General features: G+C 35.7%; 1 protein-coding gene across 7 annotated transcripts in view; it reads left to right on the top strand.

Moving 5' to 3' along the window:
* Positions 1-25972, top strand: part of Qki (QKI, KH domain containing RNA binding) — a 133572-nt gene that overhangs the window by 97963 nt on the left and 9637 nt on the right. For 4 of the 7 annotated variants that reach the window (XR_013424694.1, XM_078018766.1, XM_078018771.1 and 1 more), the window contains exons 5-6: positions 24158-24245; positions 25576-25875. Coding sequence is in view for 6 of the 7 variants with exons in the window: in XM_078018766.1 (XP_077874892.1) it covers positions 24158-24245; positions 25576-25875 (388 nt within the window). In the remaining variant the exon portion in view is untranslated. The remainder of the gene's footprint in view (positions 1-24157; positions 24246-25575; positions 25876-25972) is intronic. The other 3 variants (XM_078018769.1, XM_078018772.1, XM_078018768.1) reach the window with 2 other exon arrangements.

The raw sequence follows: 25972 nt of genomic DNA, 5'->3' as shown, positions 1-25972 counted from the left end.
GCTTACCTTTGGAGTACTGACCATAAATATAATAAAGACTAACTGTATTGAAGCGTTAATCAAGTGCTGCAATGAAAGCAGGAAAAGGCGGGTAGAGAAATACTGATTCAGGAAACAATACTTATTAGATGATGATTAGAAAATGCCTCTAAGGTAACATTTGAAGGGGAAAAAAATGGAACTGAAACATGGTGCAATCATTTCTATAGCCAAGGAATTTTCTAAGCAAAGAGAACTGAAAGTGCAGTGATCCCGAGGCTTGTTTGTAGACAGTCAGCAGTCTGGAGAGAGGTGGGAGGTCAAGGCCAGAAAAGGGGGAGGATGAACTTGCAGATTGCTAGTTTTTCTGAGATGAGAAGTAATTAGAGGAATTTAAGGAGAGGAATGACATGGTCTAATTTATATTTCAAAGGATCATTCTGGCATCTGGCCTGAGAGTAGGCTTTGAGAGTAGTAGTGAAAGTGTAGATGCCAACAAGGAATGTTTGCAGTTTAAGTTGGGGATTAAAGTGACTTTGGACTAGAGATGGAGTAGTGTTGGATTTTGGATTTACTTTAGAGGAAGAACTGACTAGAATTTTGATGGATTGTTTGCGATACTATATGTGATGACTTGAAGTAGTTGAAGATATCTTTTTATTTATGCTGTTCCAGGAGCAGGTTTGGGAGAGAAGTAAAGAAATTCGATTTAGAAATGTAAAAATCGAGACATCAAATGTTTAAGTACATTAGGTCAGAACAAGAAAATTTAGAGCCTTCGTGTTGTTGACCCCTAGTTTTATTTCCTTTGAAACAGTTAAAAAGATTCATTGGCCTGGGATCAAGAAAAAATGGCAAAAGAAGAAGAAAAACTGGGGTTTTTTTGTTTGTTTGTTTCTAAGATTTCATTATTTATGTAAATAATGCTTCTAGTACCTTGGCTTCTCTGTTTCTTTATTGCTTCCCCATCCATGATCTTCTCCTGCACCCAGCTTCAGTTACCCATAGCCCAGTATCCAGAAATGGACATTTCATTTCTCACTGGTGAAGTGGTTCTGCATAAATCTGACAAGCACTGTTGGAGTTTGTCAGCACATGTATATATACACATGTAGAATTAGTAGAATTACTAGGACACCAAGTGCATTTAAAAGTTTATTGCTTATTAAAATTTCTGTGATAACTTCCAGAAAACATATATCAATATAGTCTTTTTCTGTGGACAGTGGGTGTTGGGGAAACTGGGGACTGAACCCATGCATGGGCACTTTACCCCTGAGCTACATCCCCAGCCCTTGCATTTTTTAAGACAGGTCTCACTAAGTTTCTGAGGCTAGCTTCAAACTAAGAATCTTTCTGCCTCAGCTTTCTTAGTTGGTAGAATTACAGGTACCAGCCACTGTTGCCTGACTTGCCTGACCCAGTATCCAATCTTGCCAGTATTGCACGAAAATGCCTGTTGCCCAACAATCTCAATCTCAAATCCTGGATATTATCAAGCTTCTAAACCTTTCCTTTTCTGATAACCTTTTTTTTTTTTTTTAATAAAGGCCACTAATTATAAAAATAGGACTAAAGTAATTCTCTTGGTTCTTATAATTTTAGGTCAGTTTTGATAGTAAGTAGTTGTGTGATGATATAGATGTTTTGTGTTACAAAATTTTTAGAGATTGAATTTGCGTCAGAAGTCCAGAATTATCCTGAATGTTTCTTACCTTGATATGTGGGAAGATGTGGAAGGACAGTTTTGTGTCCATTTTGTTAAAAGATTTAGTCTTGGCTTGTTGAGGGGTGCAGGAGTGAGAAGTGGAAAGGAGTTGACTGCTTGATATAAGCTGTTTAATTAAATGGAATGAATAAAGATTGTGTGTGCACTCCTTGTGGTATTCTGGTTGAAGGTTTGATGTGGCCCCATTCATTTGCATAATTTTACTCATAACTAAATGTTCAGTAAATCAGTTTAAATCCATTTCATTCAAATTTGGGTTTTCAAACAACCCTGTGAAATAGATTTCCCATTTTTGCCAACAAGCATACATATTGCTTGGCATTATTAGAGCAGTTGGTGATTTTTTTTTCTTCCCAGAAAACAGCATCTAATTCCTCTGCAGAATTAATAAGGATTCTGAGATAATCACATAATTAATTTTATAAAGCAATTCATATTTTATTTAGAGCACTTCTGAAAAATAACACTTTTATTTCAGAGATGTTCCTTTGACATTGATAACAAACTTAACTTTAATCTTGTTTCTTAAATCACAAAATGAATCATGCAATTTCAAGAATTATTTTTCTCATATAATGTTTTTATTTGACAAGTCTGTATCTATTTTCTTCCAATATCTATTTAAAACATCCTCTTCATCATAAATGCTATCAATCCAGTTTTTTCACACTCAGTCTTTTAAACCTGAACTTTACCTCCTCCAGATTCCTGAGGCCTTTGTTATACTCTTGTAATTACAGTGTGATATTTTCTAATAAGTTACATTCACTGTAGAAAAAGATTATGGGCAGTGTCTTGATTTTGCTACTCTTTAGGGACTTGGGTTATCCTTTGAAAAAACTACTGTTGAAAATGTTAATCTGAATATTTCTTGAATACATGTTTTTTTGCTACCTTGATTGACACAGTTTCGCTTCTCTTCCATTTTTTTCTCCTCTCAGTTTATTGTCATAAGTTTATAAGAGTGATTTATTTTTTTAATTGGGATCACATTAGAGACTGTCTGACTTTTCATTTCACTTGCAAAAAAAAAAAATTCAAATACCAACTGGGTATGGTAGTGCATGCCTGTAATCCCAGTAAATCTAGAGGATTGCAAGTTTTGAGGCCAGCCTCAGCAATTTAGCAAGACCCTCTCTCAAAGGAACTAGGGGTGTGACTCAATTGGTTCAATGCCCATTACCCCCTCCCCAAACACACACACACACACACACACACACACCCTCAAAATGGCTCCTTTGAAAGTAATATGAGAAGTGAAATGTTAAGTTCTTTGTTATGTAGTGTTATTTATGTATGAAAACTTTTGAAGGTATGAAAACTTTAGAAGTTGGAAAATGAATTGTTAATGAAATTAGGTTTTTGAATAACTTCATGCAACTATAAAGTAAAAATTTACATATATTATTTTTCTTCTCTAAATTGTTTTGTAAATGGAATGTTTTAGTCACCCTTTTCACTGCTGTGACTGAAGGACCCAAGCAGAACAATTTTGGAGGAGGAAAAGTTTATTTGGGGGCTTATGGTTTCCAACCTCTCAGTGGCTGGCTCCATTCCTTGAGACTTAAGGTGAGGGAGAACATAATGGTGGAGGAGTGTGGCAGAGGGAAGGAACTCACATGATGATCAGAAAGCAAAGAGAGAGGTCTTCACTTGCCAAATATACCCCAAAGCCATACCCACCTATTCCAACCACACCCTATCACTTCAGTTAATCTCTATTAATGCACTGATTGGGTTAAGACTCTCACAACCCAATCATTTCTCCTCTGAACTTCCTTACATTGTCTCACAGGTGAGCTTTTGAGGGACACCTCACATCCAAACCATAACATGGGAGGAGTGGATTTGTTTGCCTGTGCTGGGGACATAACTCAGGGCTTCCTGAGGCAGGCATTCTACTGCTGAGCTATACCTCACCCCTGGGAAAGAATTTTGAGGCATTATAGAAGGAAGTGAAAAGAAGAAATAATTTCTCATGAAATATTATGAGGAAATCTTCAAACTGGTAGAATTTACTGAGTATGAATATATAGCATTAATCAATAAGGTTTATATAGGAAGAAATAATGCATTGTGTCAATGCATTGGTAGCCTTATTTTAAGTGCATTCTATAAGAAAATTAGTGTTGGGTTGGGGATATAGCTCAGTTGGTAGTGTGCTTGCCTCGCATGGCATGCACAAGGCCATAGATGGGTTCAATCCTCAGCACCAAGGGGGGTCAGGTTGGGGGGAGGAAAGAAAGTTAGAGTTACTTTGAATTATCAGGGATTTGTTGAGGTTTTTTTTTATGTAAATGATTTGCTATCTCAGTCAATTTTATGGGTCGAAAATCTGCACTTCTCCTGATTTTTTTAAATGTATTTTTACAGTGTAGCTTATATAATAACTACCTTTATGTAGGTACTGTTTTCAAGATCGCTGTAGCACAGAAAGCTTGTGTATTATATTTTCTCATTTCCCAATTCTGTGATGAGTTGCTTTTTTATTTTTGCTGTATTAGTATTATACATTTTCAGTTTGACTTCATGTGGTATTATAAAACCTTGTGATTAACTTGTTCTTGATACATTTGTATACATATTGGGCAATTGATTATTGTGTGTTTGTTTAGATCTTTACATCTTTGCTTATTAACTTGCCTTTTATTGCATTTATAATAGTGCATTATAAATGTTTTAGGTATAAATGCTTTGTCATACTTTTTTCCATCTTTTGTTTACTTTTTATTTTCTTGTATTTGTGTTTTTAAATAAAATTTCAGTTTCCCTAACTGTAGAGCTATTCATATTTTCTGAATTAGCAGAATTTTTCCTAGGAAGTTGTTCATAATACTTTTTGTTTTCGTGGTTCTGGAGGATCTGTGGCATTGCCCTCTTTCATTTAGAATATTTACTCCCTTTTTTATTTTCTTAGTCCCACAGAGTCTGGAGTTTTGTCCTGTCTCCTTCAGCTTTATCAATGTTTTCTAAGTATCAGCTTTTGATTTTGTTGATTTTTTTTTTCTTTAAATTCCTCTTCTGTTGCGTTTTTTTTTTATTCCTTCTATTTAATTTGGGTTCAATTTTTATTTGGGGCCTTTATAAAAGTAGATGATAGATAATGACTTTTGTGTTTTCTAACTTAATTGTGCTGTGCTTAGGGAATGTATTCAATATGGTTTTGGTCTTTTTCAATCTAATTATTTCTTTTTTTGGGGGGGGTGGCGGCAGTAGTGCCTCTTCACCTCTTTCTTATTTTCTTCCCTTTTCTTTTCCTCCCTTCTTCCCCCTTTCCTTCCTTCCTTTCTTTTCCCTCCCTCCCTTCCTTCCTTTTTCTTTCCCTCTTTCTTCTCTTCTTCCTTCCTTTCTGCTGAGAATTGAGCCCACAGGGTCTCACATGTGCTAGGCAAGCCCTCTACCACCAAGCTATGACTCCCAGCCCTAATTATGACTTTTATAGCCCAGTGTGTGCTCTGTTTTGGTGAGCTTTCCATGTATACTTAGAAGTATGTGATGAGTGTGTGTATTCTGAAGTATTGGTATGTGCTCTATAAATGTCATTTAGGCAAAGGTGACTGCACATCATCTTCTCCTGTTCTCATCCTTTTCTTTTTCTTTTTTTTTTTTGTCATCCGTTACTGAAAGTGGCATGTGAAATTCTGCATTCATTTGTTGCAATGACACACTAGTGTGTTCTAATTAATGGTACTGAAAGGACAAATGAATTTGGCACATAGCTTATATAATCTATATGAATAGGATTTGGCATTTTTACAAGATTTCACTCTTGTGTTTTCATGTACTTTCCTCTTTTAGTAACTTTGAACTCTTTATTTTTTTTCTGGAAAACGTACCTTTCTTGTTTTTTGGCATGCAGCACATTTTCTACAGAGTTAGTACCAAGCTAACTTATTTGCCCTAGAGTGCCTTTGCAAAGATAATAATAATTATTTTAGTTGAGTGGAAGTGCAAGACAAGTGTCTCCTCTTCCCTTCACTTATTTTTATATGCAGTGTAGACTGGTCACCTCAGCTGCACCGTTGACCATGTTGGCTGCAAGTTAAATTACTCATCACAGAGGTTTGATTCCAGCCTGCAGGATGTACACTCTTTGCTAGTTCATGATCTCATCAATACTGGCTTTTATTAATAGTGGGATAGTAGGGAAAGAAATGTGAATCCATTTATTAACATTATTAGAACTTAAACATCATGTGTAAAAACATCCTCTGTCTCCCACATGCACACTCTGGTGTGAGTACACCTGGTATCTAACCATTTCTCTTTCAGTGGGTCCTGCCTCCATTTAGTGAGAAATGTTATCTCATCCTGTGATCTTTTCTCATCAGAATAGTGAAAGAGTGGATATGAAGAATGAGAACAAGGAGATGAGGGATATATGTCTAAATCTTGTTCTATCAATTTTCCTCCTTTCTGCCGGAATGGAGGTAAAAGGTTTCTGTTAGAGAGAAAGAATACTTAAGCTGGAAACACTAAACAGAGTACTACTAACCTTTACTACTAACCTTTTTTTAAAGAAATTATTTTTAGGCAACAAAAGTTTACATTGTTCCTAATTTAAGACAGATTTTAACATACTAGATGCCACTTATCCCAGGCAATTCAAAAAATGTTTATCTTGGGCTCTATTTATAGTATGTAGAAGCTTCTCCCCGGGTATTTGACAATTTGAATATGAACCAATTTTTATATATAGTGAATCTCTTTATAAAAACATTTACATAAGAGATCAGTAATATAACATTAAATAGTTGCTGTAATAGAATATAACATTTCCAGCTAAGAGTTTTGAAATTTAAAGTTGTTTCCAGGCATGTCAAGGAATATTAGCAAGTTTAAAAATGTTGTCATAACAATAGTAATTTTAATTCACTTTTAAAAATACTAGAGATGTTAGTGTCATTGAAATTTTAGGAAAATAATATAGGAAGTTATCTTTCATAAAATACATTTTTGAAAGTTTTCTTTTTGTTTACCCAAAATTCTCTCTTTTTTTTTTTTGATGGCATATGTTTGTCTTATAGTTGTCTGCTATTTATAACTTGAAAAGAAGTTGAAAGAGTTGATAAATGAGATTAGTAGCAGGTGTTTTGACTCCACAGATAACTGTAATTTTATAGTGGAGTTAAATTTTTTAGTGAATTGTTAATGAACTGATAGTGCTACATTTAGTTGTTGACCAACTAACAATAATTGAAATTTATGGTATTGTTGGCCTCCTTTTGATTTTATTGGGAGGGAAGGCAAGGTGTTAAAAGATACATTAAAGACATCCAGCTGTGAGGCACTTGCTCCTGTTAGAACTGTGGTAGGAGGGCTTGTAAAGAAAGGTGTTAGAGGCTTTGTGCCTTGCATAGCCATTTTCATCTGAATGGGAAATCTGTCTAGGGACCTGGAGTACAGTAATTAGCAGTCTCTTCAGAGTGTCAGAGCAGAATTACCATTGTAATGGTTTAGCTGCAGGATAAAAGGATTGAATTTGGGTCTGCCTGTCTGCCAAACTAAATGAGTTGCCATGGGAATTTTCGAATGTGAGAGGCGTTCACTTAAAGCAATTTGGCGGGTTTGAATAAACTCATAAATTACAGGTTTGAAAGAAGCCAATCCTTGCATCTCTCCTATAGGCTGGGCTGTATAGATGGCTGATGGTTTCTTAAATTCTTAATGACAATGAGTTGATCCCTGCTCCCATGCAGGCAATCAGCTTATTAAGGTTTGTTTTTTAACTAAATACAGTACAGTAAGGACATTTAAGGAGAGAGATTTTGTTCCAGATCTCTGGAGGCAAAAATGTGGCAACTCTAAACATAAATTTCCCGTCCTAAATTAAATATATCAACAGATAATGCTATTAAAAGGTTCTTTGCTTTGTTTTAATAAACATTAACTCGACTTTAATTTTAGTCAGTGCATATGTTTTTGCTCGTCATATTTTTCTCACAAAATAGGTGGAACATTTATAAAGTTATTTTGGAAAACAAACTACTCAGGCTCAAATTGAATGAGTTGTGTTGTATGTAAATGCTTTCAGAAAGAGCTGCCCCTTTGTCTCAAAAGAATTGGGTTTTAGTGGAATAACTTTTCCTAAGAACATGCTCCTCTCATACCTAAGGTGCTGAGCATCCCTTCAGCTTAAGCACTTCTGGGGACAGCAATGCTGGTGGTCGTTCTTTCATTGATGGTTTATATCTGCCCTCCAGAAAAACGCTCAGAGTGAAGCTTAAGTATTTAAAATTTTGAAACTCTCATTCTCTCATAAATTAAATAATGAATAGGGGATGTTAGCATTTTTAAGATACAAGTTATAGTTTGATAAGAAAAATAATAATTTGCCTATTGCTTATCCTAGTGGCCTGAAAATGTAGATGTATCTTTCTAAAATATACCAGAAGATTCAAGTGTATAAGGGAGAATGGTTGTTTAATTGAATTGAGAATGGGTAAAATAAATACTAATAAATAAGTACAACTAACACATTTTTGTTTATATATTAGTCTTTACTGATTACTGTGCAATTAATTATACATCCATGTCATTTGATCTAAATCCTGTAGTTCTAAGATTCCTATTGAACAATTGATAAAACTTGTCTAGTGACAGATAAGATCCCAGAACTCCATAAAGTATAGAATACAGAGACCATCAGAAAAGTGCTTCCCACAGCCCCCTGAATTTGTGTGTAGTTCCTTGGAATCGAATTGACACAGCTGCTTTTGCTGTGGGTGAACCCCTGGTAAATGTGTTCTGCTTTAGAAAATATCGGGAGAAAAGCACTTACAGAAATCGGAATGTGCCAATGAATTTTAGCTTGCAGAGAAGGCCCCTCTAAATAAAATTCACTCCTGTCTGTCTGTGGCTTTTTATGCTCCATCCCCTATTTAATTGTGCTCTACATTAGGACAACAACAGTTTTTCCAACTGGAATCTTCACAGATAATTAAAAGTACCATTTCTTCTATAGCTGTCCATACAACAGATGTATGACACAGCATCTGTTATAAGACTAGTCAGTCAATACTGTGCATAATTATATGTTACTGAATCGACTGCATTAGCTCTTTTTATTGTCTGTCTTATCCATATTCTTGTTGTGACAATCATTCAGGCTTCTTAAAACCAGCAGAGTTTTTCCCATATATCGGAATTTTGTATTTTGAGGCCCCTTGATGATATGTATTGTTCATGATAATTGTGAACAGCTCTCGAAAAGAGACTTTGAATAACATCCTTTTCTTCACTCTTGTAAGGATTTATTGAAGGACAGCGTTTTTCATCGCAAGGGTTTGTTCAGATTGACAAAGTTTAGAAAGCTTATAACTCTAAATTTCATGTTACAAATATAAAATAGAGGACTGGGGCATAGACAAATATTTGTAGTTTATATAGAGAGTTTTCTGTTTTTAACTTTACATTTTTTGCACTTTCAGAATTTTCATACTGAATTTATTATACAGTATTTTATAATTGTTTAAACCTGTTAATTCTTTATACCCCATAATTAATTAAGCTCCTCACTGGCTGGCATATTACATTATATTTTTTTTGTTTATTTGTTTTGTTTTTTTACCAAATATGTGGAGTTCTGTGTAGATACTCTAAAGTACATATTTTAGAAATTTTTTAAAAATTTATTTTAATAATTAGAAAAATAGGTGAGCAATTTCTCATTGTATCTTCTTTAGTTCAATTATTTTCATGCATCCCTTTAATTTATTTGCATGCCCTTCTGATGGTTGGTAAGTAGCATCATGTTCTTTATATATAGGCAAAATATTTCTGATCTATTCATTTTGTACTAATGTGTTTGATACAAAGTTGGCAGAAATGTGAAGAAAACCAGATGTTACTTAATGTATTTGGTTTTTCTTAACTCTTGTATTTTACTGTGACAACTTTTCAAATGTTTTTAGTGTTTGGGTGTTTTTATTAAAATTAATCAGTAAACATTATAACACTTATGTAGTATGTTAGTGATTCAGAGGAGCATCTTATTAAGATTGCTTGAGATTGACTTATTTGACACCTCCTGTTACACCTTGATTCTCTTCTGTAGTTTTGAAACTGGATTTTTAAGTTTTAGTTTAAAAAACGACTCTTTAGTTATCCTGCTTATCACCGGTAAGACTTCTTCATTCATACTGCCAAATTATAAGATAAGTAGGTGTATTTTGTTTATTATTCTCTTATGATGCCTTTGTAAAAAATTCAATCTTTAAATCAAAGTATGAAAGTATCTATTGAATTGTTTTTAGTTATGCCTTTAAATTGACACAGCAGTTTAGTAATCTTCTTTATACTATTGTATAATGTCTGTGGAAAGTAGCAAATTCATGAATGTACAAACTTTGTGACATTAATGTTTTATGAATTCTCCTGGAAAGATTATAATGTGCTCAGTTTAAATACTTGATTACTGAATTTAGCTGTGGAGATTAAAAGAAGCACTAAATGGCTATGGAAAATAATTTACTTCAGAAACCTCTATTGAGAAACTTGTATTTACAAGACTTCACTATGTCTAGAGTTTGTCTAGCATTCTGGTGCTTTGAACAATTTCAGACTACAGTGAAAGAATAATAAATTGTACTCCTTAAATACACTGTCGTGTCTTTTTAGTTTCTGTAGTTTCTTAAGTGGGTGTATATTAATATGCAGTAGTAGCACTGCTTCACTGCTGTTCACAGTCTCTTCAACGGTTGCATTCTTTTTTTAAGTCTACACATAACTGTTTTAATAGAGTGTTTCAAGCACGTGCTAAGTGCATTGAACAAATATTCATATAACATATACCAGGAATCTCGGTACATTTTTCAAAGTGAAACTGTGCACTCTGTTCTGCAATAAATGAAGAAGTATGCTCCTGTTATAATGTTGTCAGAACTAATATTAAGTTTACTTTCTTCTACATAAATTTTAGTAGTCAAACTTTTTAGGAAAATTCTAAATACAATACTGTAAAACAGGTTATAAAAACAGTTGAATTACGTCTAACTCTGGAACCAGAACAGTTTGCTTTCTTGTCACCACTAACAAATTGTTTCTTAAATGCTCACACCAGCTATTTAAAGCACAAGCTATCCCAACCAAAAGTTGCTTAACCTTGGTTAACCTTGGAGCGCTGGTAACATTTTAACCAATAGTGGTCAGTCAGTGTGAGTGTAACTCTCTGAATTCATTGATTTTTAATGTTAGATGAATACCAATGTTTTCTGTGAATGCATTTGACAAGGTAGGGACCAAACTCAGTTTCTCCTCCTGTATTCTCACAACACAGAATACTTGTGTGACCTTTGGTCAGCACAACCTGTGGAGATTTCTCCTCACTAGCATCCAGTTCATTTTGGTACTGGATTCTCCAAGAGATCCCAGCCAGATGTCCTCTGATTCAGTTCAGTTCTGACATCATCTTCCTAGAGATAGCCTCAGATTCTACAGGTCAAAGGCTCAGTTCAAGGAGACATCCCTCACTTAGGTAACAGTCACAAAGAGGAGGTTGTTGCCTATACCTCAAACCAGCCGTCTGTCAATAAGATTCCCCACAATTCCATCTTCAACTTTGATTAATTTGAATCTATAAAACAAACTGAACAGATAATAGGAGAAAATACATACAGACTCATTAATATTTAGGCACAGGGAAGTTTGCAAAAAGTATGAAACTCAAGGAAACCTCAGAGGATTGAGCCTTAACTACCTTTTTCATAGGGGCAACGGGAGTGGAAACTGAAGGCAATTTTAGAGAAAAAGTAAAAAAGATTTTAGGGGACATGAATGGGCCTAAGTAACAATAATAGGTTAGGACAGAGTTCTGAGGATGGTGTCAACTCTAGCCTTTCTCCTTTGGGAAATTTGACCTTTAGGTCAGTAGGGGAAAAAAATAAATAAATAAAGCCCCTTTCCTGGGGGTTGGGGGTGTGGCTCAAGTGATAAAGCATTCGCCTGGCATGCGTGGGGGTACTGAGTTCAATCCTCAGCACCACATAAAAATAAAGATGTTGTGTCCACCGAAAACTGAAAAATAAATATTAAAAAATTAATATTTATAATATTAAAAAATTCTCCCCCCCCCAAAAAAAAAGAACAAAAAAGCCCCTTTCCTGCATTTGGGGAGGGAAATATAGGGCAAGCCACTTGGGGCTAGGAAGCAGATCCACAGAGACCTTGTTTCTGCTTTAGTTCAAAGCATTCAGGGTGCCAGAGTTGTATGACAGGATATCATTTTCTGAGCTCCAGCACCACAGAAATTGCAGGAGCCATAAAATGAATTCTGTACCTTTTGTGTAGTCATATACTTTGGAAGACCTTTTCGGGATACAGTTGACAGTGAGTTTTTGGAATAAAAAGGAAGGGAGGCGGATGAGATGCAGTTCTTGTTATTTATTCCAATGAAATAACCCCAAACAAGATGATTGATTTGTAGCAGTATTTTTTTTTTTAATAAAAGCAAAAGGTGAATGTTAACCAGTAGGAAATTCATTCAACTACAGTTTCAACTTGGTGTTCCATGAACATTTAGAATATTTTACCAGCACCCCACAGATAAAGTTGGCTTTACCACTTTAACCATCGCGTACATCTCTTCACTGGCATTGTAATTATCCTGGCTTGGGCTGATTTTCTGTGTTGCTTGGATTAGGAACCTCTAACTACCTGCCTTTCATCTTCACCTTTCTTGATATTCTTCATTGTGGAGCCAAAGTGGTGCTTCTAAAAATACAAACCTAATCCTGACTGTCTTCAAGGTAAGATGAGTGACTTCTAGAGTGCACCCCTTACCTGGAGCCTGGCTTTCAATGAGTTTTTACCTCACAGCCTCTTTATCTTGCATTCCAGATTCTGAATTTTTAAGCATGATTCTCTTCTTGAGACCACCCTTTCTGTCCTTCCCTTAGCTCTCCTTTGGGTCTCAGACTGGTCACCTAAGGTGGGGCTTGGTTCTCTTGCAGTGTGTTCCAAGGAAGTTCCTATCATCTTTGTTTCATTTATGAAATTATTTAGTCCTCCATCTTCTCTTCCCTGATGAGTTCTCAGGAGAGTAGCAGACTTTATCTGTTTGCTAGTTAAAGCATATCCTAAAAAAACAGTATTTTAGTAAAAATCTGTGACAAATGCAATAATTTTTAATATTTATATGAAAAGTTTTGATAGCTTGTTTCATATACACACATTTGTAATCATTTAAAGGAAAAGTCCCCTTTATAATAAAAATCTAGATAGGAATAAATTTTCCTAGAGTAGTAGATTATGAATAACATTTAAAATTAATACATGAAGCTCCTGGTTTGGAATGACGATGCCTAAGTCCAGTTGTAAGTCCAGATTGACAATAAGAGTTTTCTTCGTTTTACTCCCTGGATATAGTCTCCTAAACAGAATTAAGATGCTTCTTTTATGACTTTAGAATTTTACTATCACTGTTTTCTTCCTCTGTGGATGGCATATCATTGATACATTTTTTCCAAAATAAAGTAGTTTTGTATATGTGTAAAACAGTCTGAGGCAGGTAACTCTCTTCCTTGATCTCAACTGGTACCCCAGGGAATTCCTTGGCAACCCTAGTATACATACCAGTTTCTCAGTCCTTTTGTGGACCTTTTATGTCTTAAACCTCACCCAAACCTTGAGGTCACACATCTATCGCCCATGGCTTAGAAGTTTCATTACCTCTTCATTATAAGAGTTCTTGGATTCCTATAGGGCTTTCCAGCATTTATCATTTTCTCAATACTTTCCAACTTTTGTTTCTACTGATGATTGTATGTTATTTTAAATTCATAGGCTCATTGTTACCATGTTAACAAATATGTTGCAATTATTAATTTTCATAAAATTCAAAATACAAGTTAACACAGGACCCAAACCCAAAATGATCCTGATAAAATCACCTTGCTTCAGGAGTTTGGTAAATGTTGATGGAGTTCAGAGTTCTTTAAGTAAATGAACTTCTTACACATATCACTTCTCTCTAAGTAAGGAATGGTGTACATTAGCAGAGTTGTTTAGGAATTTCTTAGTTTTAATTTTAGAATTGACTCTTTTTCCTAGCAGTCAAATCCTATTTTCACTATTATGCTTATGAAATTGATTATTTAGATTGCTATATATTGGTTCCCATTTAAGGAGGAACATTCATTGGCAGTTTAGTTCAGAAGTAAAATTATTTTCATCCTTAAAGGAATGTGTTGTTTACATTCCAAGTTTATTATTTGATTCTTGAAGTATAACTAGACAAACCTTGTTTCATAGCTTTTGTGGGCTAGCTAAGCAAAAATGAGTATTTAAATGATTTATTAATATAGTATACAAATTATTTTTTTTAATTTTACTCTTAAAGTATAGTCAATGGAAGAATTGTGTCATATACTTTATAAATTGTTAAGAAAATTAAATGAAACAAGAAAGGCAGAATTCTTTATAAAGCATAAACAATTTAAAATACAGACTTCTATTTAAATCCTAGAGAGGTCTTTTGTTTAAAAAGAAAAAAAAAGTTTAATTACCTTAATTTTTTTCTGACCCAAAGTTTCAGCAGTTGAGAACAAGTAGCAGCAGTACAGAAGACCTAGTCTTGTCTAACTTTACTGTTGTTGAATGCTATCTGTTGTAGAGGTCAGATACCTTTTAACATGAGGAAATATCATTTTTCTTTCCTTCCTTTGTTCTGTTTTGATTTGACTTTGAGGTTTAGTGTTTCTTTTATTCATTGAAGCCATACCTTTAAATATCTTATGAAACAACCAATAAAAGTTAATAAATATCAATCAAACAACCTTAGTTATCTCAGTTGTGGCTACAGTGACTGCAAAATAGTTTGGATGTAAGTAAAACTAGCAGTGATGGCTTCAAACTGCAGCAAATGCCAAACGACTGTCTTTCTGTCTTCTTTTGATCCTCAAAATTGTGCTTGATGGCCCAGAGGTCTCATGAATGTCTCCTAGGGAAGATGGGTTACTTGGCATAGACCCTATAAGAGGAGGAAATGATGCAGCATTGTTACCCTGAAATCCTGCAGGGGCATTTGGAGTGAATGCAGAGTTTTGTAACAGATCTTCATGGGGGAAGCTAGTACTCAACACCCTGAAATTGAATGTAGCAGTCTTTGCATGTTTACCCCCTTAAGCCTTCAAGAGAAGGAGTCCACAGTTAGTTATCCTCTTAAGGCTACTCCTTTTCTTGTGTGTTTTTATTTGGTGTTTACTGCTCTCTGCAAACTTCCTGTCGTAGCCCCAATTACAAATTTGCTCTACCTCTCTCCCTGCACTAGATGATAAACCTTGACTATAAGGACTATATTTTATTCGATATACCTGATTTAAGTACCAAGTGATTGGCCTTGGTACTTAAAATAGTTTTCAGTATTAAAAAAATTTTTTCTTTCCTGTAGACCCAGTGCAGAACATATTAATTTAATACAGTCTTACTTTTCAGATCTTTTTTCTTCTCGAAGCTATTTATTTTATTGACAGTTTATATTCAATGCCAGTCATTTCCATAGCATGAGAAACTACCATGAACGAAAGCACAAATACACAAACATAATGTACAATCTGAATAGATGTATAGTGTTCTAGTATGAAGCAACAGAGAATGTTCATTCAAACACAGTAGCTTCAGATCTGTTTGATCTGGTTGTTCCATGTAGATATCTAATGATGAGGGCAAATGACTTTGATTATCAAGACTGCTTTGGCCATATTAGATACTGACAATGTAAGCATCAGTGTGTAACCATACAAACAAAGATTTCAGGGAGTGCCTTTTTTTTTTTTTTTTTTTTTAAAGAAGATTTCTGTGTATCCAGGCAGTTATAAAAGGTTTACCAAGATTCAGACCCACCTTTAGGCTTAGGACCAGGTTCTAACTGTCTAAAAATATTGACTGATAGGAAAAGTGTTACACATATTTTTAAAAAAGTAATTATGGAAAAATTATAAAAGTTTTTGTGAATTTAATGCAAGTTACCTTCTAATCTTCACTTTCTGAGTGCTTGATTTATATATAGTTCTGGCTCCCTCACATAGTTCTTTCTAATTTCAACATTTGTGATTTTACCTTCCAAACAGATTGGACAGACGTAAAAATAAAAAGCAGCATTTTGAAATTAGTTGAGATTAGTGAAGTTGTACTCTTTGGAACCAATTTAGCTAAATGAATCTGGCACTCAATGAAAACAGGAGATGGAAGATACCTAATGGTTGCAGGGATAAGCAAGATTTACTCATGATGCCTGGATTTGGGGTGGATTTTAATCCATGGTTGCCTGGGCACATGTCAGTTACTATATAAAAGTTCAAACACGATGTCAAATGGAATGGAAAAAACAAGTTTAGTTCCAGCTTAACAATGTAAAACTAGAGTATGTTGGCATTAAATTAGTATTGCTGAAACAATACATTGATGATGTATACCTGGAAGTTCCTTCCCTATTCTATGGGCTTACAAATTTAATGAACTAAATGCAAACTGAATCTCCATTCCACATTCTATTCTTTATCTCTAGATGTAACTCTATTTTTTTGTTTTCAAGTTAAGAGTTTTAAGTGTCATATTTCTTATGCTGCATTCAAGGAAACATGTCCCAATTTTGGATGTTGTCTCTATTTAATCTTACACATGAAGCTCTAGCAAATTTAATATTGGTACCCTTCACATGTACTTCAAATCAAATGTGAAATTCTCAGCGTTTCCTTTGCAATAAAATAAGGTGTGGAATTGGTAAATTTGATGCAAACCTACTTCTTCCTTGACATTTGGACATCTAGTTTCCATTTGGGCTGTGTTTGGAAGATGGGGAAGTAGAGACTTTTCTTGGCCTGAATCTCTTAATAGTAGAGATGTAACGAAAGAGCAGGATCATAGGAGACTAACAAAAGGACTGGAGACTTAACTCAGTGGTAAAGCAACCCTGGGTTCAATCTTCAGTAGGAAGTAAGGAAAAAGCAAGTGTCACGGCAGCTTTAGGTTTAAATAAATCTGCGTGGGTATAGGATTGCTGCTGGAAGCAGCAGACCTACTTTGGCCCTGACCACCATCACTTAGCTCACATTTACTCCATTGGTGTGCAGTGCATCTCACTGGGTACTAGGAGCCAGGACAGCTCTAGGAGGGTGCAGGCCAGGGCCCTTGTAGATCCTTGTCAGGCAGGTTCTGCCGCCTGCACACCAATCTCCATCACTGCACACAGACTTTTTTTTTTCATTTTTGCCTCTCCCGCACCTCTCATAAGATCATTATTTTGTGGCTTCTATTCTTGTTATCATCTGCTATAAGACTATAAGACTCTTGAACTGCTAATTAGTATTCTGTGTCCTGCCTTTATCGGCCAACCATACTGCCTAATAATAGCTACCTAATATACAATCAACTTTAAAGGTCTTTTTAGCTACAAACTAATTGGCTCTTTAATGTTAGTATGTAGCCTGAATTGTTGATCAACTTTCAGAATTTTATCATCCATATTAAGTGTACAGTAAAATCACAATTTGTAAATATCACTCTGTACACTGCATTGGAAAAAATAAGTGCTTATTATTGGGACATGGCTTTTCCTTGCTGAGATCTTTATTGCTTTTAAACAAGTAGGTCCCTTTTAAATGGACCTGTTTATATCTTGTTGAAGAAAGGCAGAACATATTACCCTGAGATAAAAATGTTTGTTTTACATAGTTTAAATGAAGGATACAGCATGTATGTGGGAGTTTTGAGTGTTGAATTTATTTATTTATTTAAAGTGACTCACTTTCTGTGTATTTTGTCTTTGTTTATCCTGTGGCATGTTCTTGCTCCTAAATCAGGTATGGGCAATTAAGTGAGAGATAATACAACGGAAAATACAAAAAGATAAGGGAGATTTATTTCTCTCTTACTGTGTGTCTCACACTTTGACCTCTGCATCTGCCCATGGAAAGCAGTCTTTGCATATTACTTACACTGAGTGTATTTTACACAGGCAAGCAGGCTTGTTGCCTGCTGGGAACAAGGCTCTCTACCTGGCCAAGCAACTCTGACTTGGAGCTTCACACTGCCTATATCATTCACAGTGCTGGGAAGTCCTCTGATGCTCTTGAGTCTGTGAACTGCGTCCTTTGTGTTGGATTTAGCACAGTATCTATGTGATAGTAGTAAGGTTTTCATCAGTCATCAGTACCTAAAGAAAAAAGATAATAGGAAGGTACAGGAATCAAGGAAACTAAATGATTTAAAAGGAATCACACACAGTTGTGCATGATCAACAAAGAAAAGTACACATAGACTTGTCACGATGAGGATTGGGTAAGAGGAAAGACATTGGCATGTCCATAAATGCCTATCTAAGAAATGTAGTTTGCATGAGGTGGTGATGGAGATGAGAACCTCTTACCTTCCCTATCAGGAAAACAGATGCTCTTTGACACGGATTTGGAAATTCCAGGAAGAGAGGGGAAATAAGAGAGGTTGGAGCTGTTATTGCTCTTAGACATTTGGAGAAAGTGCAGTGCTGAGTTGAAACAGAAACCTCTGACATGGAGCTGATCAGCTGATACTGGAACCTGCAGGCACTCAGAAATGGATGCTGACCGGCTGGTGCTGGTAGATCATGGGTGCAAAGGGCTACATAGTGAAGCCAGGTCTCCAGTGCTGAGTGGAGAGACCACTACCTGTGGCAGGAACAGAGATAGGAGGAGCTTCTCATGGAAGAGGTGTTGTCCCTTCTCCCCCATCCAGCTCTTAAGACTAGCTTTATCTATCACCCTCACTGTGTCTCATTTGAAAAACTCACAGAAAACTAACTGGCAAAGAAGAAATAGTTTGAGTCTTACAAGCATTTGAAAGCATATGGTGGGTTACTTGAAGCTTAATACTACTGTATTGTTTCAGAGAAAATTTTTGAAAATTGAGAGCATAATTTGTCTACTAGTTTTATAGGGTAAGTTAGTATAAGTCAGCTCTAGATTCAAGTTCAGATGTCTACCTGACCTCAACTTAGGAGTTTAAAATAGGTATTTCAGACCTAACCTTTCAAAACAACTTTTGATTCTGCATCATTCTTTCACCTTTTCATCTCATTAAATGGAACCAGCATCCACTTTAGTGCTTAAACCAGAGACTTGAAACATCATTCTTTAATTTTTCCTTTTTCCTTACTCCTGCAACCAGATGATGATCAAAATTCTGTTTCCTGCACTGTGTCAACCCTATGACCAATCTTGTCCTCTAACAGAATGAGCCTTTACAGCTGGTTACATCACTCTTCTCTTTAAAACCCTTTATTTAAATTTAAGTCAGTTGAGTTCTCTTCTCTAGCTGGCAGGGCAAATGAAGATGTTGATTGGCATTAAAATTTTGATAATGTGGACCCTCTTTGATTTTCTACTAGTTTGTTTATTCAACTCTTATTTTGCCAAGTGAATTATTCGTGTATTTTGGGGTTTGAAAAATGTCTTTTACCTGTTCAAATTTATTTTTAAAAGGGGGGCATAAAATAAACAGTATGGATTTATGAAATCCATGAAGCATTATTGTATGTAGGCATAGTTGGGAAAGTCTGTGCTCTGGGAGAAGAATGCCCTTGGAGCTGTTGAAAGGCAGAACATACAGGGTGCTTCTCTAGATGAGAACCTGCCTAACTTGGTGGCTGAAATCCACCAGGTCTATTCTGAGGGACTATGACTTTTGAGTAATGAAAAACACTGCAAACAAGCCCGCTAATACAAGTAAATTTCCTTGAATGGTAAGCTTTTCTTGTAAGCGGTGTTTCAAAAAATTTTTTGATACAGTTTTTATTATTTGAGAATATTTATACACTTATTTTTCAACTCTATAATTAACATTGTAAGATTCTATTTTTGTGTATACTTAAAAGATCTTAAAGTACTAAATAAACATGATTTTCTTTATTTCTAATGTGAGATCTTTGATGAATTCAAAAGATACTTCCAGGTAAAGGCTTTGGAATAGGTATAATATAATGGTTAAATCTGTGGATTTTGAGTGTTATTCTTATTTGGAAGCTAGTGTGACCTTGATGTAACTTTGGATAAGCTACCTCATCTCCAAGCCTCAGAAATAATATAGTACCAGTACCTTAGTTTTATTATTAAGTATTAATTGTTCGTGTATTTTTGGGTTTGAAGAACCTCTTTATCTTATCTCTAAATGATAAAGATCTGATATCTGGTTCTAATAAAGTTGAACAGCATATAAATTGCTTCACCTGAAAATGTTAAAGCTCTGTTACTCTTATGTAGTGTTAAACGTGGCCTGTTTCTATTACTGCAATGTGCATAAATTTAAATATATATTAATACACATCCATAATTGCAAACACCCCAAAATTCAAAATGGTATGTTTACCCTGCCTTTAGACACCCCATCCCAATAGTATACAGATGAGATTATAGGAATGTTGCTCCCCAGCCCTGCTGGGGGAGTTATATAATCTCTGTTATATTGTCTTTCTGCAAGTCTGAAAAAAAATAATTCTTAAGAAGCTACTCAGATACCTCAGGTTTTAGGTATTAACAAGAGTTTGTTATGTTTTGAATTGTTATGTTTTAAAAGTCAAGGTGTGCCAGGCATGGTGGTGCATGCCTGTAATACCAGAGACTCCGAGGCTGAGGAGTATCACAAGTTCAAGGCCATCCTCAATAGCTTAGTAAGGCCCTAAGCAAATAAGTGAAACTCTGTCTCCAAAAATAAATAAGTAAAGGTGTTATCATGATGCTTTCCCATGCCCTTCATCAAACCTGTGACCCAGCAACTTCATTACTAGGTATTTATCCTTTGTAAATGAATAGATTACTCCCTTCCCCGGAAAATCTTGTACAAAAATTACCATACTGGCTTCAATTCACAGTATACAAAAACTGGAAATACACAGATGTCTAGAGCAGAAGACAGGATAAACAGAGTACTGCCTAGCCCTGGAAACAAATGAACTGTGGGTGCTGCAGCAGTAGGGTGAGTGTCTTTCGACACTGTGTGGGAAAGAAATGGGACAGAAAATCGCATGTAATTTCATTCTCTGAAATTCTAGAATAGGCAAACTGAATTGTGGTGTGAGAGAAGCAGGTGGGTGATAGGTACTTAAGGCACAAAGGATTTGATTGGTAGAAATGTCCCATCTCTTGATGTACATTCATCAAAAATGATCCAGTGTTATACTTAAGACCTCAGGATTTCACTGCACATATAAATTATATCTAAAGTTTTAAGTGATTTCAAAATATGGGACAAAGTTATGTGAGTGCAGGTAATCACTTGAATTCAGCATTGAAAAATATGATTTTATGACCTTATCTTAGTTGTATAAGAGTGGCTTCATTTGTTACAAATGAAAAAGTCAGTGTTGCATTTTTAGATATGCTGATCCCTGACAGGATTCTATAAAATCCATTGCAGAATGTCCAGAAGTAAAATACACAGCCTCAGGATGTCTCATCTGATCAGTTGTTTTCTTGGAGAGAAGTCTAACATCTGGCTGATAGAAGCTCTGGAGCTTCTGCCTGTAGTCAAGCTTAGTAGCAAGTTTTCTTATCTGAACTTGAACTTGAAAGAGGTAGCACACACATCCAGTTGTGTTCAGGTAGTTACAGATGCCTACTTTCTGTCAAAAGCAAGACAGAAAAGTTGAAATCATCAATTCTTTGTGAACTTAATTCTATAATGAACTTGATTATCTTCTGAGGCACACAGAATCTCATGCTCTTTGAATACCAGTGGTGGTGGTAGCCTGAGTGGTGGGTGTGGTAAAGAGCAAGGGTGAAGCCCATCCTAGAGTGACAGCATCTGGGTTCAAATTCCAGCTCTGCCAGCTAAACCCATTGCTTTTCTGGAAGGCATTAGTGTAGCCTGCCGCCGTAGCCCTGGCCCAGCATAACATAAATCGCTGCCAGCCAGGGACAACATTATGGCAGAAGACACCGGACACCTCTTAGTGAAGGCTTGGCTACTCTGATTTTTATTCTCCTCTTGAAGTGATCTCTGTTCTATGTGAGTGTCCTGCACACTGCAGAAGGCAGGCACAAATGCATCCGCTGGCGGTGCACGAATGTGCATTTCTTCCATCAGCATTCTCTTTGGCTTTCTGCTGTGTTTGACCCCGAATTACCACCTCATGAGTAGTTACTTTTGTCATTCAAAAGAAGCAGTTCCATTTAAACATGTTTTCAATTTCCTGTTCTTTCCAAAGATGACTCTTTTGTATCTTTCTTTCCGTTGTTGATGGAGGTAAATTTGCCCTCTTTTTGCTTACACTTTCAAACTTGGGCCTCTTCTTTCTCACACTGGGTGGGAGGTATAACTACTGCTGCCTTGGGGGGAAAAATGTATGTAGAGTATAATACTTAATGCTTGTATTCTTTAATTATGGCATACAGATTTATTTGAACCAACTTGATAAACTTTAAAGATTAATAGTTTTTCATGAACAAGTTTAAGATGTTTTATAATGAATTGCAAATTCTTCCCTTTTATTTTTAACCAGTAATTTCTGTGTCTTTCAAAGAAATCCTATTCACTTTTTGTTTTCATTCATCTTTATGCATATTGATGGGGTCAAAGAATAGTGATCCCACATGTGCAAGTGTCATCTTGCAAAGTACTCTACTGGAAGCAGACTTGTAAATTAGGAATGGCCTTGATATTTTCATCATCTTTTTTCTTTAATTCTCTGTGGTTTGTTAAAAGCCCATTCAGCAGTTATGTTTGCTACAAATTATAGCATATGTATATTCACTAATGCCCAAGATCTTTGTATCATTATCTGTGTAACAGAAAAGGAGGAGGCCAAAAAGCTTTCACTTGTCCTCATTCTGCCCCTTTTTTCAATCTGAGAGAAACAAGCTTATTCTGAAAAATATGTCATCAGGTCATTTTTTTTTATATTAAATCCTGAGAATGTGGTGGGGGGAAGGCACTTAGTTTTATCCTTATCACCATCTTTAGGGACAGACTTTAGAGATGGATCTTCATCTACTGCTTCCTTTTGCTGTGGCTAAACTTTATCCTCTTGGACTTTGACATTTGGGATTTGGAATTAAAGATTTCTCACATCTGTCATTTAAGACAGTGACCATGGGTTTAGCTAGTTATAAATAAGAAATAGGCTCTGTTTTAGGGGAATGTACTTTAGAGGTGGTGATGTTCAGCAGACTGATTCAGGACAGAAACAGTATAGTCTAGGGATGGCCCCATGAGAAAATAGCATTGATTGGATTTTGTTGGATGGGTAGGATTTGGAAACGGGGGAGTAGAATGACATGAAAAGAAGCATTGGCAGTAAAAGAATTTGCACAAATGAGTGACAAGAGGGAGTGATCTGGTTTGACTTTTAATATTGGGCAAGTATGTGAAATTATAGATAGAAGATTAATAGGTTTAACTTTAGGTGGTAGTTTGGGGCCAGATCATAGGTAACTCAAACCTTATATTTTTAGATAATAAGAAACTGAAAGGGTTTGAGACATGAGATTGTTGAGAAACATTGACAATTGTGTTTGGGGCTATTTTTCTGACCCCTGAGTATAATTTGGGTATATAGATTTAGTAACTGTCACCATTAATAGATTATTCAAACTTGGGCCTCTTTCTCACACTGGAAAAAGAAAAAAGATGATGAAAATATCAAGGCCACTCCTAATTTACAAATAAGTACTGTATTAATAATGACTTGAACAAGGTCAACAATAGTTAATGGAAGCTGGGCATGGTGGCGCACAATGCTTGTAATCCCAGTGGCTTGGGGGGCTGAGGCAGGAGGATCACCAGTTCGAAGCCAGCCTCAGTAACAGCGAGGCACTAAGCAACTGAATGAGACCATATCTCTAAATAAAATACAAAATAGGGCTAGGGAAGTGGCTCAGTGGTCGAGTGCCCCTGAGTTCAATCCCCAGTACCCCCCCACCCCCAGAAAAAGTTAATGGAAGGGTAGAAAGAAGCCAAGGTAAAATAAAGTGGCCAAATGTTTTGATGATCAGAGATGATCTGATTTTATGTTTGTCTTTGGGGAATAGTTTTTATTAGTGCCCTTTTTAGCTTTGGAAATGTTTCCTGGTTGGGAAAGTAAGTCATGTGGCAACCCTAAAGAGAGTGTTTTCTTTTGCAGTGCTGGGGATCTGTATTTCTTTTAATGAACATATCTGAGTTTTGGAATATTCATTGAAGTAATACATTCTAAAGAAAACATACTATATTTGATTTTTGCCTCACATTTTTATTTATTTCCATTTCAAGGCAGCCACTGGCCATTGAGAATGTCTTATGTAGCCACATGCCATCCCTGAGGAAATAGGCTTTAGAATGTCAGAACCTTAGGATTCCCAGGTCCCAGGTTTTTGTTTGTTTCCTCCTGATTGAAGTAGGTCACTATAGTTATATGGTATCTGATTTAAGGCTTGTGTGTAGATCTAGCTATGTTGTTTGTGGAAAGTCTAAATGCTTACTGCTCTTGTGTTCTTCCACACACAGGCAGAAGGAGAAGACAGCCTGAAGAAGATGCAGCTGATGGAGCTTGCGATTCTGAATGGCACCTACAGAGATGCCAACATTAAATCACGTAAGGATGAGACTGAGACCTATGGTTGTAGCTGTCTCTGTTGTTTTGTCTACAGACTTCTTTTCACAGCATAACACATGAGCAATTAAACTGAAGAATTGAAGTAATTGTGTCATTGAACAGGGGAGCAGCAGTCCTATTTTTAATGCTTTCATGAATTACTATCCTCTCTTGATTTTATTGTATGCTAGCATATCGAAGCTTTAGGTTTGTAAATACTTCTTTATTTTTCTGATGACATTTTGATATCTAAATTCAAGAAATTTCCTGTTCTGTACAGCTTCAAGGCCTCCAGTTTATTTTGTTGTATTTATGCACAATACAAGACTTTGAAAGCTTTTTTAGAAGTTAAAGTGTTACTGGATGAATGACCCTTCTGTTGAGTACTTTCCTGTCCCTTTGCTTGCATGTTCCCCCTCCTCCGGTGTTTTCCCTGTTGAGTTCACACGTGAGTTCACAGAGATCAGTGGGTGGTGATAACTATTTCCAGTCTTCTATTTTTCTTCTTAGAAATCTGTGCATGATTTTAAAAGCTATGAGGATTTCTTTTTTAAATTTAAAATGAAATTTATATTTTGAGATAATCTAATGGTCACACATCATATAAGCATAATATTATTTTTCATTTACTAATGATTTTAAGAAATAAATTTTAAAGTCCTTGCCAACTTTCTAACATCTAGGCGACTCATTGAGTTTAGAAGTGTAATTATTTTACAAGTGGTAATTTGTAATTGACTTTAATTTATGCATGAGAATGTGAGCATATCATTAATGTCATGAAGTTAGGATCTTTTTATATTGTTTCTTTTTTCTAAGAAGTTTACTATCAATGCTTCAGGATATACCTATAGTGGTTACTGGTCTGACTTAATACAATGAAAATTATTCTTTCTTTTAATTTGAAACTGAAGTTACACTTACAAAATATACCAAAACTGTTTCTGTGGACTCCAAATTATAAATTTTTTTGTAACATCTTTTAATTCAGATGTTTTCTTGTGCTTCTGCATGCACCTTTAGTTTCAAGAAATCTTAAAAAGCAGATATATCAAATATATAAACTAAATATAACATTTTATTTCATTCATTTTTTTACAGTGGCTTTTAATTTTTGCACATTTGTTCTTAATCACATTGGGAAAGGGAAAGCTGATTGCGTTTGATTGGTGTGCTTTGGCATTTTGTGTGATCAGTGCATGTACTAATGATTTCCTTTTATTTTTCTTCTTTCCTGCTTTTTTCTTTCTTTTTCCTACTCCTCTCTCATTTTCCCATATTTTATACTGCTGTCCCTGTACTTCTTCCTGAATTTCTTTGCTTACTGTAGCAGCCCTTGCCTTTTCTCTTGCAGCAACAGCCCAGGCTGCTCCAAGGATCATAACTGGGCCTGCGCCTGTCCTCCCACCAGCTGCCCTGCGTACTCCTACGCCAGCTGGCCCTACCATAATGCCTTTGATCAGACAAATACAGACCGCTGTCATGCCAAACGGAACTCCTCACCCAACTGCTGCAATAGTCCCTCCAGGGCCTGAGGCTGGGTTGATCTACACACCCTATGAATACCCTTACACGTTGGCACCAGCTACATCAATCCTTGAGTACCCTATTGAACCCAGTGGTGTTTTAGGTAAGTTCTTCTCCCTGGTGGTCAGTGATATTCTTCATACATTTTGTTACCCAGACTTAGAAATGATTTTAACAGTTTTAGAGAAGCGTTTCTGCCC

This window comes from Ictidomys tridecemlineatus, chromosome 8, assembly GCF_052094955.1.
Source record: "Ictidomys tridecemlineatus isolate mIctTri1 chromosome 8, mIctTri1.hap1, whole genome shotgun sequence".
In the NCBI taxonomy this organism is placed as follows: domain Eukaryota; kingdom Metazoa; phylum Chordata; class Mammalia; order Rodentia; family Sciuridae; genus Ictidomys; species Ictidomys tridecemlineatus.
This window is presented reverse-complemented; position numbering and strand designations above follow the sequence as displayed.